Raw genomic sequence first — 20,781 nt, 5'->3', positions numbered from 1 at the left:
GAACCTCTCCCTAAAAAAGTCTGATTTATATGTATTTTAGGTTTTATCCAACAAACAGATGACCAGAAGAACCTCTGAATAGCATCTGAAGCCAAGGCACATTGCAAGGAGGTTTTTGTTTTAGGCACATGACATTTCCCCACTGAAAACTGAGTCAGATTCAAACTAACCTTCTAGATTAGACAAAAATTAATGTAGTGTGCCACCTGTCCCGTAAACAAAAGTCCATCAATGGTTTTTTAGCAACCCCACCTACAGGAAGGTTCATTTGAAGATCATAGAGAGCCATGCTTTAAACAAAGGCAAACAAAACATGTAAAATATAACTGGTTTCTCCCACCAATTCCTCTCCACAGGAACCTGTGCCTCCAATTCCCAGAAACTATAATTCTTCTGTAGCACAAATCAAAATATTTTTATAAGCAACAGGTCCTTCAAGACAATAATGAACAAAGTCCCAAGACAGGGTCTCGTATTTCTAAATTTCCCATTCATATTGTGCATTAATCACTTCATTCCTGAACAGCCCAGTGAAGTGAACAACTCATAATTGGAAGTTTTTTTGTGCATCTACAAGAAATGAATTGTGCAAATGCCTACAGTGAGTGTCATGAAACAGAAAAACTAAGGGAGGTAGATGGTTCTTCACCCCCTTTTTCACCATATCCCGATACTTAATTTTCCCATTCATTGTCTGGTGCTCATTCTGGCAGCGTCTGCAAGCAGAGTTTGTACAGTCATCTCTATTTCCCAAGCTGGTTTGTCAGCAATGCTCCCTGGTGCCAGACAGGACAGGTTCCTCAGAGGCAGCTCAGCTCACCAAGGTCAGCAGTAAAATTCTCTCACGAAGCCTCAGCGTCCCCCTGCCTGCCCCAGGGGAGCAGAGAGGGACAGGCCACCAGCCCAGGGAACTCTGCACACAAAACCACTGCAGAGCAGCCGGACCTCAGAAGAGGGCTCCAGGGTGCTGATAAAAACCATGATTAAAGCACTTACACAACACTGAGTGGAAATTCTTAAACAGCAGGACTACCCAGCTAGGTTTCTTCAAGTCCAATTCTATTACAATCTGACCAGCATTTGCATATCATGTTCTTCAAAAAGACAGGCAAAAATAGGTCAAAGAAACCATCATGCATTTCTCTGGTGCCACACTAAAGTTAATTTTGTATGCATTGAGTCATCTGCATCTTCTTCAGCCACTGCCAGCTGCAAGTAGTGGGGGCAGAAGGGAGAATAATATATTTTCCAATTAGTCCCATTTGCTGCTACAATCCTACTCATGCAGGCTTTACCACAACAGTAATACAGAGTAAAAACCGGCTAAAGGTAACAAAATGGAGAATAAATCCTGCTTAACTGCTCTGTTAGCAAGCCTCACTCAGCAACCTGAATGTTAGCAAGCCTATCTTTCAGGCACCAAAGCAGGTAAACAAAACCTTCCTTAAAACTCACTGCCAAAATCCTGTCAGTCTTACAGACTAATAGTTAGTGGCACTGAAGTAAGCAGAGTCACCAGTTTTGTACCAGCAATTTTGAGTTGTTTTGTATCAGCATTTCTGAGTAGTTAACATCTATGCGGGATGCTCAGGAGGTACCTCCCAGTACAGCACCCACCTTTCCCTCCCCAGCCTCCCAGCAAGGGTGAAGTGTCCTCCTCCACTCCACTTCCTGGCATTTTCCCTTGAGTCAAGCTGTAAGAACATAGAGCTTATCATGTATCTTTGCTATTTAAACAAAATGGGCAAATATAACTGCCCTGTACTTGTCTTGGGGCTGCAAATACACACACACACACTCTGCTGGACAACAGCACATTACTGAGAGTCTTGGGGCTGCAAATACACACACACACACTCTGCTGGACAACAGCACATTACTGAGATTGTATTTGCATGATTTTTAAATAAAGTACAAAAAACCCCCTATTGCTTCACTTATGAGAACTCTCTATTCAGCTTTTAAAAGAGAAAAATCAACACTTCTGAGCTGACTTCATGTTCCCATTCCCAGCCTATGTGGGAAACCTGGCTAGTCAAAACAATATTGAAACACAATACTGTAAAATTGGTAACAGATAAATTAAGTAATTTATTAGTTTTAAGAAGTAAAGGTGTAATCATAAAATTTGTTAAGTATTTGACCTGCATACACTCTAGTTTAACTAGCCCATTTGGCGATTTTTAAAAGTGACAGTTCTATTTTATCACTATCAGAATCAGTCTGTATCCTTTAAAACCCCATTTAATTCCAATTACGAGTAAACACCAAACATCCCACAAATACTAAAACAGGAAAATAATTTTAATGAGAAAACAGTCAAGAACTTAAAGTAGTCCTACAGCATCCACTGAAATTTTTGGGGTTTGTTTTTGTTTAAAGGAAATAGCGCAAAATGTCCTTGTGATCCCAACGTTCCCAAGACTGTAACCCCAAGGCCCCCTTAGATGCCATGCCTTAAAAGGCAAAAAGAGTCCAGACATGCTGGTGAAGAACATTAAAACAAGAGATGTGGCCAGGACTTGCAGAGCACTGCCAGCTGCACTGGGGAATGCACTGGAGCCTCCGTGCTGGTGGGGCTGGCTGAACAGGGATGCAGGAGTAACCCCACCAAAGCAGCACAGAGCCCCCAGACGCCATTGAAGAACTGCAAATCCTGGGGTTTTTTTAAGTGTGAGCATCTGGGCCCCAGGCTGCAGCAGCCTCAGCTGCAGCCTGGAAAATGATGCGAGCAGCACAGAGGCTCTGCAGCCCTGCCCTCACCTCCAGCACCACCCTGCACACCAGGGCTGCACACCAGCAATTCCACATGTTACTAATTACAACAGCATCTCCGCTTTAAATACCCCCGTGGTCAACAAAAGGGCTCATCTACATTAGATAAAAAGCTTCTAAGCATTAAATGCAACAGTTAGTTTCTTTTAGAAGGGCGTGTGATCAAACAGCTAATTAATCCATTTACGACATTCAAGTGGCAGCATCAGTTTCTAGCATGAAAATAATTTCCTGAGACAGAAGTTACTACAGATTGTTACAGACTTGGAGAACTCAAGCATTTAATAATATTCACAACCATGCTCGTTGCTTTCTTGCCGCAAGTATTTCAGTTTAAAAATGTACAAAAGTACAGAAAATTCCTAATATGGAAATGGTTATAGTCGATTCATAAAATAACTTGGAAGGAGACTGCCAGACCTGTTTTGCGTAGTGCTGTATCACTGGCAGATTTACAGCATCAGAAGACACCCCGGGTTAGCTTCAGTGAAAGGCACAGCAGCAGCAGCACCCTGTGCAACTCCAACATGGCACAGGACGTGTTCCCACTCACTGGCACTGCTGGGCTTTCAGGCTCTCCTGAATGAAGCTAACGATCCCAACCAAGCCAGCTCACTTGCAACCTGAACACTTCGGGAATGTACATACGAGCTAAAGAAAATTTAAAGATGTGCATGCATCACCACCAATATCAAGTTACATATTAACAGAAGTTTAACCGGATGCCGGAATTCTTGTCTGGGTAAAAATGCATCATATTCTTCCACAAGCTAAGACATTACACACCAGAGCCTTAATTACAGTTCATTAAACACCACAGCCAGGAATCTGATACTCTGAGTTATAGTTCCCAGTTAAATTTGCACAAGGTGAGATGAAAACATCAGAGGATCTCTGCTCACCTGAACCCCCACTGTGGACGGTGAGTGGCCCTCTCCCTCTGGGTGAAAGCTACACCAGCTCTAGGACCTCTCTTGCCCATTGTCAGCAATATTTCTGACCCATCTTTTCTCTATTAATGATTGGATGTTCTTGCACCTATTCTAAACCAGGTTGGTGTTATCCAGCTTTTGCTTCCCTCCTCCCATATTCTGGAGTTGATGGTACAAGTTCCAGGGAAATCTAAATGTTACTCCCATGTTTTGGAAGCAACTACACAAAATATCTGAGAATTAGGGGACTTTTATTTTTTTTCAAATAAGAATGTATTTTTAATTGCAGCTCTAATAAGTGGCAAATTTAGCACTACAGAACAATAGCAGTTGACCTATGGTTAAGATGATGCCTTGGAGAGAGGCAAGACAAGGTTAAAAGAATAAAGTAGGTATGTATTAAAGACCTTCAGCAGGTACACCTTGGTCAGTGAAAAGCCTCCAAGAGGGGCTACTCTCAAGATGGACAACGGTAAACGAGATTTTTCAGACAATTATAAATTTGGTCTATTTACATATCAGGGGTTAATCCTCCAATTACAGCTTCAGGTAATGAAGTCATATTCCTCTGGTTTTGCTCCCCCCAATTAACTTTTGTTTATACTTTTCGGGGCCTGAGGTTGTAGAGTGTCCTTTAGTTTCAGGCCTAAAGTGATTGCTTTGCCTGATCAAAATGTGAAGAGAGTTAACTAACATTCTCTATGGAGTTTATACACTAATGCATTACAGGATTTGAAAACTATAAAAGCTAAAATCCTGAGGCATCAAGATGTCTCTTCATTGTGCATTTAGTTTTCTTTGTATGCAAAATTTCAGTACAAAATTATTTGCTGAGGTCCTGAAGCAAGAGAGATTCTGATGAATTGAAATTTTGAGCACAGGATGATGATGGCTACTGAAAAGTGTGCAAGTTGATTTGACAAAACAATGCACTAACTCTCACCAGAAGTAACATTCCTCCAACACTGATTATGTTTAAAAAAAAAAAAAAAAAACAGAACCTCTTACATTGCTAGTCCTTGTCTTCTTATCTCAAGATAATTAAACTATCATTTAAACCTCATCAACAAAAGACATTACCAGAAACATTACAAGAAGTAAAGGTAGCTTTCCAATGATTAATACTATGAGAACCACATTTGTGTAGTGCATCTATGACTATTGCACTGGTTCATAATGGTACAGACTCTGTAGGAATTTCTGCTGAAATTGGAATTCAAAAGCTATCCACCATCCTAAGAGGGAAATTATTGACAGGTACTTGGAGTTTACTGGCAGGAAGATATGAGCCCATGGCCAGATGGTAGTTAAGAGATACTGTGAAAGAAACCAAAACCTATTCACCTTTCTGAGAGAAGACAGTCACAGTAACTTCTTTAGTTGCTCACAGAAAAAATAAAAGACAAAGCTAAACAGAGTTATCTTATTATTCTTCCAGAGTAAATGTCAGCATAAAAACATCACCACACAGCAATGCAGATCCACAACCTTTTAAGAGAAACCTTTTCGAAGAAAAATCAAGAGTTTCAGAGGCACTGAAGAGACACCTGAAGAGGATTTCTAAGCGTATTTGTAAGCATTACAAATTTGATCCTCTCAATATGATATAACAGTCTTTTTCTAAGGCCAAATACCAGAGATCACCAGTATCCGCTGTGACACTCAACATCTTCTGAACAAGTCACTACAAATGCCACCAAAAATGAAAACTCAGCACGTGACACAAAAAAAAAAATCACAATGACTTCTTACAGTAACACCCATCCGTTGTTTGGAGAGTGTAAGAGAATAAAAAGGTGAACGATGCAGTTCATCACAGAGTGACTATAAATTAATTGCCAGTGTGATCCTGGGATCAAAGAGGAGAAGTGTCTGGAGTGGCATTGCACAGTGGCTTTGCACAGTGGCTTTGCACAGTGGTGAGACCCAGCCCAAAGGCCAGCACTGCTCAGGTTGTGGCTGCTGAGAGCCACCAGCACACAGGACATGGGAGGGTGGCCAGACAGCCCCAGAGCAGAGAGCCCCTTGTCCAGCACTGTCCAAGCCTTTCTGTCCTGCCTGGTGCAGCAGGAACAGGGCTGGCTGAGGGCAGGAGGGGTCAGGAGCTGTTACAGCAAGTGGCAGCATTAATACAGGAACAAAGAGCTATAAATTGCTCAAACTAAATCCACAATGAAAGGAGGAAGGCTTCTATCCCTCCAAAGTGCAGAATAAATGAAGAGAACTAAACCTTAAGGTGAAAGCATCACCTATTAATAAAAAGGGCAGGTAAAGGGCTGTCTGGGACCCAAAGTTCCCTCTGAGGCTCAGGTGTCTCCTGCAGTGCTCTGCTTCCCACCAGGACTGATGGCCTGACTGCTGTGAGCTCACTCAGAACGTCACCCCTGCCCTCTAGTAACTCACTGGAACTGCATTAACACCCCACTGGCAGAAACCCAAACTTCACAACAACCAACGCACCAGCAATTTCCCTTTACTCACACTGATCCAGTGGTCCCTTGGTAACTCCCCTGACTTACAGATGGCAGCTGCCTGGGAAGCACCCTGCTCCAGCCACCCATTCCCAGCCAGAATCACACCCAGAGCACTGCGGGGCCAAAGCAGCAGGCAAATGGGACAGGCCCTCAGATGTGACACATCACACACAGGTGGGAGGCTGGGGGCTCCATCTAATCCTCCCCTCCAGCTGAAATGCTGAGCTCAAGACACAAGAAGGCAGCAAGAACTAAATATGAGATTACGGAACACCTTAGAATAGCTTTCAACCAGATTCTAATAGCCAGCAATTAGCATATTGATTGGAACATAAATGTTATTACTCTAATTTTCTAATATAATTAACAATGAGAATTCTCATTAGTCTTTTTACCCATGTAGGCATGCATTCCTGGCTTTTGAATTTTGTTTCCTTCACTGCAACAGTACCTGACAGCCAAGAGTTTCATTGTAGTCCTGGCCTCAGCAACCCAATTCTGAATCTGGAAATGTATAATGACAGTAAGCCACAAAACAACTTATTGTCAATGGTCAGCTACTTTCTGACAATGAAGATGGAACTTTTTATTCTGAAAACTGTGAACATCTGAACTGCTATTCCCACTAGATTTCATTTAGCTCCAACTGCTGCCTCCCCTGGCAATATGAAATGCTATAGGCAAGAAGACGAGAACAAGCACAGAGTGATACTTCCCAGTGATACTTCATCAGCATCTCGCAGCTCAGAGACTTCCCAAACAGAAGTATTATCTTCTTTAAAAGGAATCTCTGATGGATTTTTGTAGCATTTGGAACAAACACACGGGAAGAAGAAAGTCTAGAGCTGTCTGAGCCACAGAAGCCATCACCAACCACCACAAATACCATCCACCCTCTCTCAGCCAGCACATGTTAAGGGGTTTCTGCCCCTTGCTGCTCCGTGATCCCACTGCTCCAGGGAAAACTTTCCTAATTGCTGCCAATGTCACAGGAACTGACCAGGCACAAATCTTCAACCCCACCGGCCCAGCTACTAAAGGTGATACATGTTACTTTAAATCAAGTGACTGTGCAAACCCAGCAGAATTCCCATGAGAACCAACCGGGTTCCCTACAGGATCCTGCCTGGTTTTCCTTTCCTTAAAGCCTATGAACAGCCCACCTGGGCTCCCAGAAAAAGTGAGCAGCAGATAAAGGGCAGCCACCACTGGCCATGGGAATTTCAGTAGCAAATATGTCTATGCCAAGCTTTAATGACAGGAAGATCCTTGGAGGTGCAGAATTACAACAATCAAGGGAAAATAGTAATAATGCATTTTGAAAAGCTGAAAACTAAAATGAAGGGGTGGGGGGGAAGCAGACAGTCCAATCTAAAATGAAACTATTTCCAGCAAAGAGGTGGTACCTGCTAACTAGCTCATCTCCTCTGCATGACAGAATGGGCCCCTCCTGACTCCTCACAAACTAAACACCTTTTTTCAGCAAGCACACTCGGGAAAAGAAGAGACTGTCCTCAGGAAATTCAAGGGAACAGGGAGAAAGTACTGAAATGAAACAAATCATTTGAGGATATCCATAGCAAAATTTTCCAGTGATATCCATTTCATTATTGTACAGCAGGCTCTGTGGGAAGTATTAAAACCCTCAAAAGCATGATAAACAAATTCATGCCAAAAAGCAATGAGAATAAACTCTAAAAAACATTTCTGCTCTGCTCTCCAAGGACAGGCACCTCTCACACCTTCCATAAGAAGTGGTACTGTAACTTTTAAATGCCAAAAGGTCAACAGAGATAATCTCTCCAAAGGAAAAACATTTCCTTGGTTAGCACACAAGTGTACTGGCTTCTCCATAACTTCCCTTTCGAGTTCAAAGTCTCATCAGAACAAAACCAAAAGGAATAAACCAAACATGAAAGCTCCAAGCTACCTCAAGTCCTCCCCCCTTCCATTTCCCTTAGTGCCCTTTGTGCGTCACTTCCCACCTGCCTGGTGACACTCTCAGGTGTCTCAGCCGGCCCAGGAGCCCTGCACACTCATTTTCTGATGTGGTCCAACACTCCTCCCCTTCCTCCAAGCTACTGTAAAGAGGCTACAGCTGCATCCCCAGAGCAGCAGACGTTCCCTCACAGATCCCAACAAACACACACAACTATTTCAACAGAACACGGAGATACAGGCAGAAGACTCCTTTCTGAAAAGCTCACCTACATGGCAATAACATTGGCAAAATCAGGGAAATCAGTTCAATGCTAAGCTGTTCCAATGGGCCTTTTCCCTTACTCTCTCACTGTTCCTCACTCTGCTATTACTGACCACTGGCAGGCAGATCCAAGGACTAGGAACTCTTCACCTAGACCATAAAGAGAATCTGTAAATTGTACAGTTTCCCAGTCTGCAACCAAATCTGAACACAATAAAAACCAAAACAAGGCTCAAAAATAAGCTACACAACACTACAGATAAAACACCATCATAGGCCATTGTGTTGGTGTCCCTTCAAAGGACACTTTGGGGCATATTCTCTTGAAATATTAATGAGTTAAAACTATTGTCCCCTCTAGCAGCACTTACGTTATTCCATATGCCACAATGTCATCATGGTTTCTCTCTTGTAACAACCCCTTTATTTGAATTCATAAAGATAAATCTACAACAAATTAGCCTTACACCTATTTTAAGTGATGTGGGGTTTTCCCCATTCCCTTTTCCTTCTGTTTTAGACAGTGAAAAATAGGCATTTGGAAGCAGGGCTATGCAAGCCACAAAGAGCAGCAGTTTTCCTCCTCACAGCACCATAGGGCAGTTTGTGGGAAGTCCTTCAACCAAAGATTAGAACAAGCAGAAGTAATGTTTGCCTTTGAGCTGACATTTTGAGTGCCAATCACAAATGTATTTTAAGGCAAATCCTGATGCTAAATGAAGCACATGCATTGTAATCTTTCCTGTAACATTCTTTTTCTTATAATACATTTAGAGACTTCTATCTTAACCAGTACTTGCCTTTTTCCTTTTTGTAATTTCTTTTTTGTGTGCCAAGAGTTCCTTCTCATTTTTGAGAGATAGAGTTCTACACCGCAGACTTTGTTACATTTCCGTTCCTACAGTATTTTTGTAAAGGCATTATTGAATATTGTAATTGAAATAATTATACTTGGCAAATAAGCAACGTTAAGTACACCGTGGAATGTGCTCTCTCCTTCCTTTTCCAACACTGCTCAGTTTTCCATTGGTTTGAAAATGTCAGTAGTCTGCTCTTCCATTACCATGAATGAGGAGGTTTTTTGAGTACAACTAACCAGGCTGAGGTGGTGCACAGCCTTCCACACTACACTAGCTAATTTAATTTCTTCTTAACTGCTGCATTCATACACTCCTGGGGACCACATGCAATAGCTCAGATCATTCTTATGAGAAAGGCACAAAGCATGGCTCAGTTCCTCTGAAGACAATGCTCTGAAAGTATAAATCTTCCCAAGGATGAACTGGGAGGAGCAGTGTCTTTGTCCACAGACAAGGAAACCTCCCTAACTCCAGCAGAGCGTGGTTTCCCCCCATCTTTCTTTACATGACTTAAAAACTTATGAGGTGTACTCCATATATCTTTGGGATTTGTTCCAAGCTAGTCAGACTTAATAATAAAGGATTCAGTTACGATCAGTAATTAGTCATTTTAATGGCAAGTTTTTAACAAGACTTGCCACAGTTATTAGTGTACTGCAGAAAGGATCTGCAATAGACCTGAAACAAAAATCCCGAGGGCGGATTATTTCAGTGTATCAGGCAGCACCACCCCAGGATTTCCACCACACCGACATTTTTTAACAGCTCGAAGACAGGTAGACGTTGCACAGTGACGACAGATCCTTTGGCTCCAGTCCTGAACACACACAACGCACACACTGCTGATCCCTGTTGTATTACTGGGTTAACACGCTCACTGCTACTACTTGCAGAGCACAGATCCTACCCTGTGCTGAGGAGATGAGAAGAAAACAAAGCACACTTCCAAATCCTGGGTCTTACCGGGCATTCATAAAAAATGAACTCACCACCAGAGTCCTCTATAAACTTGTGTGTAGCTGAAGCTAGGATACTTCCAGTGTGTTTTTCATGAAACCTGTATGTGCAAGTTTTGCCTCGTAGTAACCAGCAGTGTTTTTAAATGCCGAAGTTATATATATGAAATATTAAATGGTTTCTGGCATCACACTCCTCAAAGAACTTATTTATTTTCAGTTACAAGAATTCGCAGTACTCTGTTAGGAACTACTCAAAAATCTATTTCAAAATGATTGCCATTTTCATTAAACACTTCTTTTCCTAATATCCTGAAAAACACATTTGCTACATTTGTTGATTTGAAAAATATAAAAATCATAGTGACTTGGAAAGCAGATCAGATGAAGGCAAACATCACCACTAGCACCAGAGAAACTGCTGAAATGCTTTGGTGTTTATTACGTGTTTCACTGCTGCAGTGGTCCAAGCCTTGCACGGGCACCATCAAACTGAACCAGCTCAGGCGTCCAAAGTACACGAACGAACCCGGCACACGTTTAATTTCACAATACAAAACCTCACGTCTGGTGTTCGGGGGTTTTTAAGGCTTTCTTCCTTTTCACTCGGTGCGCTCGAGAGAACTTCAGCCCGCTAAGGGCAAGCAGGCGAGCGAGGGCTCCGCGAGCTCCGGGCGCATCCAGGGCCCCCCGCGCTCTGCTGCCGGCACCGGGCCGGTCCCACCGGGCACCGCGAGGCCCCTGCACGGCTCAGGCCGTGAGGTGCAGCTACCGAGAGCCTGCCTGCCGTGCTGTCCCGGCCCTGCAGCGCCGGTTCGCTCGCCACGCCGGCGATCCGCGGGCACACGGCCCAGGTGAAGGGCAGCGCCGCTCGGCCCGGCCGGGCCCGCCCCTCAGTGCCCCCGCCCGGCCCGCAGCCCCGCTGCCGCCGCGGTACTCACCACCTCGGCCACCTTCAGCCTGCCCAAGGTGCCCCGCAGGTAGTCCAGGTCGCAGCGCAGGCCGCCCAGCCCGCGGCGCTGGCTGACGGGCTCCGTGGTGGGCTGGTAGGGGCTGCTGGCCGCCGAGATCATGGAGGCGCTGGACGCCTCGCCATCGAAGCCCTCCAGGTCATCGCCGTTCCTCATGGTGCCGGTGCCGCCGGGGGTGGCCGCGGGCTCCGGCCCGAGCGCCGCGCTCAGCTAAGGCAGCGAGGGCTGCATGGCCGCCCCGCGCCCGCCTCAGGCACAGCGGCAAGAGGAGCGCCCGGGCAGCATGGTGCGGAGCGGAGCCGCGCTGCGGAGAGGCGCGGAGCGGTGCCCCGGTGCGGTGCGAAAGGCGCGCAGAGGTGCGCGGAGCGGAGCGGCGCTATCCCGGAGCGGAGCCGAGCCCCGGCCGGGGCCGCGCAGCTCGGAGCACCGCAGCCCGCCCCGCCGCGAGGGGGCGCGCGCCCGGCTCTGCTGCCCTGGTTCTGATCCCGACGCCGGTTCCGGCTCTGATTCTGATTCTGGTTCTGGTTCTGGTCCCGGTCCCGGTCCCGGTCCCGGCAGAGCAGTTCAGCTCAGAGCGGCGACGCTGCAGCCGCTCCGCCCCTGCGCGCAGCGGAAAGGGCGGGCAGGGCCCGCCCCGGAGGGCGCACAGCCGGGCGGTGCCTGCGCCGCGCCCGCCCCGCGGGGAGGGCCCGCACCTGCCCCGGGCACTGCGCTCGGCTCGGCCCGGCCCGGCCCGGCCGCTCCAGTTTCTACATCGCTGCTCTCCCCGAGGGGCGCTCCTAACCCCAGCTCGGCCCTCGTGGGCCGGCCCGGCTCCGGGAGCTGCCCTGGGCTCACGGCCGAGCCCCTGCACTGACACTGCAGCGGAAGCCTCCGCTCCGTTCCTCCACGAGTGTCGTGTTTCGAAGCAGTGACGTTTTCCAAGGTAGCCTTGACTGGCTCTGAATCAGGTTTTGGGGGTACTTTTCGTTTTGCTGTGTCACGACAAGTAAGGACAAATTGCAACACAACCTGGCAAATCCAGGTGAGTGAAAAGGAGCTAAGTTATTTTTTTAACACGACCAGACCGCTGTGTACCATAGTGAAGTTCAGGTGTTCCGTGTTGTGTCCTGTGATCTGCCGTGGTTATCGAGCCGGGCTCTGACACACCCGCGCTCCTGTTCTCATCACTGTCGCCTGCCCCACATTACAGGACTTCAGCACATTAACAGTTCTAGCATCTTTCTCTGGCCTCCAGGAGTCTGACTGTTCTTTATTTTCCGTTAACACTGTGGATTATCCACCTGGGGATTTCCTTTCAGGTTACATATGTGTTCTACTTCATCTCTTCCTTTCGGTTCCCTTGAAACTCCTCTGAGCCTTCTTTTCATAGATTCTGCCCTGTCCACGTGATTTTTAATTTTAAGATATTTTTCTTCTTTCATTTGGCTCTGAATAAACATCCCCAAAGAAGGAGGGGCAAGGAGAGAGCCTCGGAGAGAGAACCAGGGAAAGCGTCAGGGGTTTGTTCACCACTAACAGCCGTGGCTTGGAGCCACAGATGACTTTGCAAAATCCTTCCACAGGCTTCTCCTCTACACCCTGGGCCTGGGAGGAGCCAATATTCTTAAATAAAGTGAAGAGTTGGAAGATGTGTAAAAGAAAGTCATTGCTTTTTGGTGAAGGGTGAGTGGCAGAGAAAGAAGAACATAAGAAAACAAGAGAAAAGCATGGACAAGTTAACTCTTGCTTGGGTTGCATGAGCCTGGCCTAAAAGTATGAAATCATGTAAGGGGAAAGTCCTGGCACAGGGCTGGACTAATAGGTGTTTACAGTCTCTTATTTCTTGTGTAACTCTGGGGAAATCAGAACACTCACAAAGCTCTTACTCTTGCAGGAAGTATCACGAGTATGTGGTTGTCACTTAGGAGACCATCTCTGGATTGTAACTTAAGGCTCCATGGCTGTTTCAGGAACACAGGTTATGCATATTTACCTGCAGAGACATTTAGCCTTTATTTTGAAGGACTGCTGTGGCAGTTCCAGAAAACTATCCTGAGCAAAACAAGGAAAACATTTCTGAAACATCCAGTGAGTATTATTTTGGCCAATCTTTTTTAACTCTAACCAAAGCATATCAGTGTGTTGAAAGAGAATCAAAAGGTGGTGTTGAAGAAGGACAAAGGAGGAAGATGGTTGAATGGTTTAGCGAAAGGTGAGGTGGTCGGAGACCTTTATTCTGGCTGTTTGCTTAGTGCTTCCTGCACGCCCTTCTGCAAACTTCTTAATAACTTCCTTCTCCCATGGAGTGGAGGATATGAAGTGTAAATGTATTTAAATCATGAGAGCAGTTTGGGAGTGCTGGGAGGTGCGGACACACCAAACCCGTCTGGATTTGGGCAGCCAATTCCTGGGGCAGGGAGCGCACAGTGAGCAAGCTCTGCTCCAGCAGGGTGCTCCTGGGGCAAGAGGAGGGCTGGTCCTGAGTGTGTCCCTGTTCCCGAGTGAGTGTCCCTGCCCTGTCAGGAAGGCCCAGCCGAGACCTGGCCGCGCTGGGGATCCCTGGCTTGCTCCTGGACGGGTGGGTGGGCTGGACTGACTTGGCAAGGCCTGCTGAGGCTGCCGCAAACATTTAATAAAGGAATCCTTTACACGCATTCTTGCCTGATACGGCACCTTTTCAGCTCTGCAGCACGGGAAGGGGAAAAAAAAAAAGTCTACATTTAATATGTAAATAAAAGTACTGATCCAGGAAAAAGGTCACTGCATTCATCCTGGGCAGATCAGATCGCTCTCAGATAACTTTGGCTTTACAAGTTTCCAGCACAGCCTGCCATTCCATTGTGTACCTGCTCACAGAGACCAGGAAAATGGGAAATGGGGAACTAGGTCAGTGATCAGCACTCAAGACACCACCATAGTATTGAGCTAATCAGATCAGGGAATTCATCACTGAGTTCTTCACTTCCAGCTAAAATACGACTGAAGAGTGAAAACAAGGAAGAAATGGCACTGAGGGAAAAACCAAGTATGCTGTTCATAGACACTGTAATTAAATGATCTGTTTGTTACAGAACAGTTTGGTCAGCTTTGACAGAATTAAAAATTCCTCATCAGAAAGAATCTCCAGGACACTGGTCATAAATTAAAACCAGCTGGTGACTTAGGTGTAAAAAGTGCTTGAAAGAGAATCTTAAATAGTCTCAGTGAACAAACTGAACAAAGAGACCCTGATCTCTCAACCTTCATCTCAGCTATTCCTACAACCTCTCGTAAACTTGTGAACCAATTGTGGGTTCTTTTCATTAAGCTCATTTAAGCGCTATTTCAGAGATTAAAGCCTGTGATTATATTCCAGCAGAATAGTAATATCAACTTAAAATCAGATTTTTAAAGTGCATTTATGTAGTTTTAACACACTTAAAAAGTATTTTAATGCTTAAACATAAAATTTTGTAGATCTGAATGGTGCTTATTAGGAATGGTGCTTTAATACAGTTAGGAGTGTAAAAGGTATTAGAATCTTAACAGGAAAGTCACATCTGTGCAAGTACCTGAAAAGAGCTGAGAGGTTCTTTAAGAAAAGGCTCCAGTATTTCCACATGACCTACCAAAGGGAAGGAGCACTGGTATGCTGCCAAATTCCAGGAGAGCTGAGCAGTGATTAGGGTTTAACTTTGGCATAAGACAGAAGGCTTTTTCCCCCTTGAAATTCTCAATAGAAAAAGTGCTGAAGCTTTTCCTCAGCTTTTCAGTTGGGAGAAAAGAAGAAAACCAAGCCCCACCCTCAAAAGCTAATAAAGAACTTGCTTTAGGAAATCATCTGGTAACTTTGAGTGCAGAGAATTGTGCATTTTCCCAGTGTGGGAGTGTGATGTGCACACTGGTTCTGAGGCCATGAGCCGCATGGGAGGTGGGAAAATAATTTTGCTGAGTCAGAAGTAGCAATTAATACAAGAAGAAGAAGAAGCTGCAAGTTCTGATACAGACTTTTAGCAGAAGGAAAATTGTGGGGGATGGTGGGGAGTCGTGAGGTCAGTTCTCTGTAATGCTGCTTGAACAGTGTGACAATTCCATGTCACCACACCCAGCCACAGCTGGGCACTGCAGCCTCCCAGTGTGGCACCACCAGGAAAAGTACCTCAGGAACAGTGAGGAGACCTGGATTCTGCAGCTGGGAGTCAAAAATCAATCCTACCAACAGGAGTCAAAGCACAGCCCTGCCAACTGAGAGTTAGCAAAACAACCAAAGTTCAGAGAGAAGCAGAGGAGAACAGAAAGAAACTGAGGTGTAGGGCAACCTCTAAGAGCTTCTTGCAAGTTCCACTGGCTGAGAGCACTGTGCCTGTTTGGCCAGGATCTCTTGGCACACACATCTCACAGCACAGTGAGGGACTCCTGGTCTTTTCACCTGGTTAAAAAAGGGCAGCTTCAGTAGCCAAAGGTGGTAGTGAGTCTTACTCCTCAGCTACAACATTGGTCCGTGCAGACTTTCACCACCTCCACCTGGATTCCAGCCCCGAGGCCTTGGAAAGTAAACAGAGCAGCCCTGGAGCCCCCCAGGCCTTAGCCACTGGTGACAGTCCCCAGCCCGAGGGGTGCCACCAGCTCTCACAGCTGGGACCAGAGGCAGCAGCAGCTGAAGTCGCCACAGGACCCTGCCAAGGAGCTGTACAGGATTAAGGAGACAGGTAAAAGTGTCACTTCTGGAACTTCACCATCACTATCAGGAAACAGTGTTTTCCTTTCAAAAACCAAAAAGAAAAAAATCCTCCTCACCAAAACCAAGAAAAGCAATGCTGTCAAACAAATCAGTCAGACCCTTACCTTGCAGACATGAACATGACTTCATGTGCTTTTAACAATGAGCCATTCATAGAACCATTTTATTTTTTTTTTACTTCAGGATTAGGGACTGACATCTCATTCTGTATCATCTACTGGTCCAGTTTGGTGGTGAAAAAGGTGAAGAAGTCACTGGCTCCTTTGACCTCCAAAAAGTTAAAAGGGTATCTGCAATCTGCAAGTGTCAGAGAGGGGTTACAATGCAGCCACAGCTGGCCTGAAGGGCAGCAGACATTCTACAGAGCACAAGGTAAAATGAATTTCTATAAAAAAAGAGAAGCAAAATGCCAGATTCTGAAGAAAAATGCCAGCAGACCTTTAATGGTGCTGGGAACCAGCCAAGACTGTGAGTTACATTTCTTTTGAAAGAATCCTGTATAATGAAGCACACTGAAAAAAATATGCAGAGAGACTGACAGCAGTGTTTATTTTATTCATGGCACTGCATTTATCCAGGGAACAGAGGGGGGGAAAAAAAAGCTGTGGACTGAGAAAAAAAGGTGGTGGTCTTCAAATAACACCATAAAACTACACAGACCTAGAGCAGAAGGCCAGAAAACTCTTGTTCCCTCTGCATGGACATGGGGATGCTACCCCTGCAACATCCACTAGTTTTACAGCAAGTGATGGAGCATGCAGGGTACAGCAGGCCTTGGGGGGAAAGGGCCGAGGTTTATTTTTTGAGGAGGTGGGAAGCTGAAGGGGAGGATGAAAAAATTCTATAAACCATGTTTTATAGGCAAAGTTTTAAAGGTCCCTTAGCAGGCTTAAAAAAAAAAAGATGAAGTACACTCACTACATTCTTTCTTTCCACGGATGGAACGGGCCAGTGAAAACAACTGACCTCAACTGTTTGAATTCTGTGTGTGTTGTTATGCAACAACACAGCCAGTCCCCTGCATTTCTCCTGGGGAACTGCACGTGGTAGAGAAGTTCATTCTTTAATTACCCTCCTGAATTTGTTTTACTTACAACTAACCTGCAGCTGATTGCTAACATCAGCAACCATAACAGCAATTCAAAGAAGATTCCTTTTTGCAACAGCACCTAATTTCTCTATATGATAGAACCCTGTATTCAGCTCATTTGGCTTGTTCCCTCACAGAGTATTTCTTTGGTTACATGGGTGTTCTACATGCAAGGGAAAGATTTGGTTTTTATGCTTTTTTGCATTTTTTCAACAGGAAAAATTATTTCAAGTCTTCCATCAGTGACTATAAACCCAAAGCAGGCATATAGCCCCAGCTCTCCAAAGCCATACACAGAGCAACTAATAAATCCTGATTCCTTGCAGGCTTGTCTCCTGTTCCCACCTTCCCCACCTCACCCCTACCACGGAGGCCACTGCCCCAGCCCCCTCCCAGGGTCCCCCTGTGCAGGCAGCAGCTTAGCTCCTATTTCTGTCCTCCAGCTACTGCTTGAGCAGAAGGAAGCCAGCACTGAGCCAGGTTCCGTGTGCGCAGACCACAGATCTTTCTTTGGCCTGGCTCACCTAGGAACCAGCCAAACTTCCTTGGCAGTCCCTGCCTAAATCAGAGGAAATCTTTGGATTTATCATCTCCACCAAGCCCTTAATTTTCATGCAACTGGGATTAAGTCAGCTGTCTGCGACATCTTTCTTGTCACTGAAGCTGGCCAAAAGATTTAAGGTATTTTTGAGGAGGGGGTAGAACAGGACAGAGCACAAATGCAAAAGCAGTGGAAACTATACTAAAAATATTTCAAATATGACAGCATTCTCTTAATAGTTGTGTTGTACTTCTGTTCAGCTGAAAGGTGACTTGGGAGAGATTTTGACAGGCTTTTGCCGTTTTAAGTATTTCAGATCCTGCCAGTTTCTCTGGCAGTTTCTCAGCATTGCAAGATACTGGTCAAAACAACCTGATTCAGCCAGTTAAGCACAGCTAATTATAGTCACCTACTGACAATCCAGTGTTGTCCTGGGGCATGTGTGTTCTTCCCAGGAAAACAAACCTGGGAGTAATTCAGGTAAGTAATTCAGGTTCACAGCATTAACAAATTCCAGTATTAATTCAGTAGCCCCCATGTCTTGCACAGATCAAAGACTGATATTCCATTGTTTCCAGACAAGCCCATCACCACAGGAGCTCCCCACTCTTACCAAAACTTGAGGCCAGCTGGAGACAGGCTCTATCACTGACCTCCACAACTGAGCAAGAAAGAGGCACCTGTGGTTTTGGCTGGAAGTGCTCAGAGCTCTCCCTCCAGGACTTCTGCCTTTGTTTTGCATTCAAGAGATTTTCTGTGTAGTCAGTGACTGGTCTTGAATGAAATGGAATTGTCTCCTACTTCTCCCTCTCTGCCTGTAAGCACAGTAACTGAACTCTTTCAGAACATCTTCACTTTCAAATAATCTCCAAAGCATCATCAGTATACCAAGTCCTTAATGAGTAATCGTTTTCTCCCTCTGAAAAGGAGAGATTTTAACTTAGTGCACCCAGGGCACAGCACTGTCCTGCAGTCCCTCTCACTGAGGCTGTGGACAACACACAGAGTGGATCTGATCTCAGCTGCCCTCTCCATCCATCCATCCATCCATCCATCCATCCATCCATCCATCCATCCATCCATCCATCCATCCAATTGAGTCCATTCCACTCCCTCTGTAAAAGGCAAGTCCTTGGTTTTTGGAATGCTGTCAGACTCAGGTGAGTGCCAGAGATCTACAATGGCACTTTCCTCAACTTCAATATTTCACTGCACATGCTTGCAATAGTTGCAACTCCATTTTTGGCATGTTTTGTGGGATTGTTTTTGGTTTTAAGCATTGGCAATTTTTATGTAATAAAGCTACACTTAGTGTATACTTGTTAAATACAAAACCTAAGTACTTAAAACTCAGACACCTTTCAAAGGCGGCTTGTGCAAGCTAATTCAGCTTTCTTGTGGACAGATACAGCTGCTGGCTTTCATGCCGGACACTGCTATTTCAGCTTTTGTTCTGAAAGAAACAAACCAGTCAAACCAGTGTCAGTTTAGTCAACTCAAAATTAGAAAGGAGAACAGCTTAACTTGTATTAACAAAATTCATGGAACTGAACGAAATCACTTTGCTTTGGGAAAAAATCAGCAGCTCACTCTTTGGAAGATAGTTAGATATCTGACAAAAATAATTTGCCAAACAGGAATTACTGAGGAAAGCTGACAAGCAGTGCTACAGCACCTCACAGCAGCATATCCACAACTGTTGCCTTCAGGCACCGAATCCACACCTGCCACCTCCTGCGCTTGGAATAGTTCAGCTCCAGAAAGGTTCAGCAAAACATAGTTGTAATTAAGTGTCAAGGAAATGGGAGGGAGGGATCTTTTCCTTCAGATAAGGTGTTACCACTCATAGTGTTGGTTCTGCTGCACGAAGTCTGCTACCAAAAGCAACAGAGAAAATTAATCGCTTCCCTTGGTTCTGACATCACCTCACAGACCTCCTGCAGGCAATTAGTAACCTGCTGCCCATAAAGCCTTCCAGGAACTTGCAGCCTGGGGCTCTGACTCCTGGAAGAAACCAGGGATTACACATCTTTCAGAGGGTGACAGCGCTCCAGCTGCACTCACACTGCCAGGTCACACTGCTGGCAACAGTCACTGCTGGCCATGGCAGGGCCGTGCTCCTGGGGCACTGCTCTGCATTTGGCACAAGACACGTCCGTGGTGCTAACATTGCAACATGTCTGTGGTGCTGATACTGCAACGTGCCCATGCTGCTGGTACTGCAACATGGTACTAATACTGCAACCTGTCTGTGGTGCAAATACTGCAATGTGGTGCTAATACTGCAACATGTCCATGGTGCTAATATTGCAATACATCTCTGGTACTAATACTGCAATACGGCTGTGATGCTGATCCTGCAAGCCTTTTTATTATTTTAAGACAGCTGAAGCAGAAGTAGGTGCCTTATCGTTCAGGTTTTTGGAGACATGCATGATTTGGAACCATTGTAACAATGTATTTATACCACTTGTCAAGAACTTCATTCAGGAAAATTCTTTTGAGTTCTTTCCTAAACATCTGAATTTCACTGAAGTACATATGGAAGCAGAGATCACTTCCTTTCACTCTTCCAGGGAGCAGAAATCCTGCTTGGTTCCATCCCATGCTCAGCTGCAGCCTGCAGTCCCATTTTGTGGAGAGTTGCTGATAAACCACTTACGGGGAAACAGGAATCTCAGAGGAGCTGGCAGTGTCCCAAAGCAGCACCTCAGACTGTTGGTTTTTGAGATTATTTGTGCTTGTTGTCTTCACACAATCCGAGTGGGTCAGTGAAGGAGAAAACTGTAGCATGTTAGGCTGGAGATTTTATATCAATTCCTTGAAGGGAAACTGAATTCCAGAAAAAGAGTGCCTTTGGAATTGAACTGTGTCTATCCTATGAATTATTTATTTTCAAATGAAAAAGACCATATAAGAGACAAGTTTGGGTTTGGTACCAAACACTCCATTCAGCTCTAAACACACCCAGACAAGCAGAGTCTCCTTCAGGTCACTGATAACAACCTTGTAACCCCCAGCCCCTCCTGTGCAGGTATTTGAACTGCAGTGACTCTGAAATTCAAGCAAAGGCTCTTACCTGAGCAATTCATCCTCTAACAAAACCCTGTGACACTTCAAAAGCCAGAGGGGTTAATACCACCACTTGGACTAGCACAGGCAGTGAAAGACTCCTCTTCTAAGAGCAGCTTAGAAGCAGCCTTCAGAAAGATTTTTCTGCACCAAAGCCTTATTGTTCTAATTTTTTTTTTCCTAACTTGGGGACGTTTTGCTTTGA

The 20,781-nt window shown here is 45.2% G+C and overlaps 1 protein-coding gene across 2 annotated transcripts in view; it reads right to left on the bottom strand.

Moving 5' to 3' along the window:
* The window catches only part of CMTM4 (CKLF like MARVEL transmembrane domain containing 4), a 29,638-nt gene extending 18,108 nt beyond the window's left edge, over positions 1 to 11,530 (bottom strand). For both annotated transcript variants that reach the window (XM_062499916.1, XM_062499917.1), the window contains exon 1: positions 11,142 to 11,530. In XM_062499916.1, the coding sequence (XP_062355900.1) occupies positions 11,142 to 11,327 (186 nt within the window). In that variant the 5' untranslated portion in view covers positions 11,328 to 11,530. The remainder of the gene's footprint in view (positions 1 to 11,141) is intronic.
* Between the last annotated feature and the right edge of the window lie 9,251 nt (positions 11,531 to 20,781).

The sequence above is a fragment of the Cinclus cinclus genome, chromosome 11 (assembly GCF_963662255.1).
Source record: "Cinclus cinclus chromosome 11, bCinCin1.1, whole genome shotgun sequence".
In the NCBI taxonomy this organism is placed as follows: Eukaryota; Metazoa; Chordata; class Aves; order Passeriformes; family Cinclidae; genus Cinclus; species Cinclus cinclus.
This window is presented reverse-complemented; position numbering and strand designations above follow the sequence as displayed.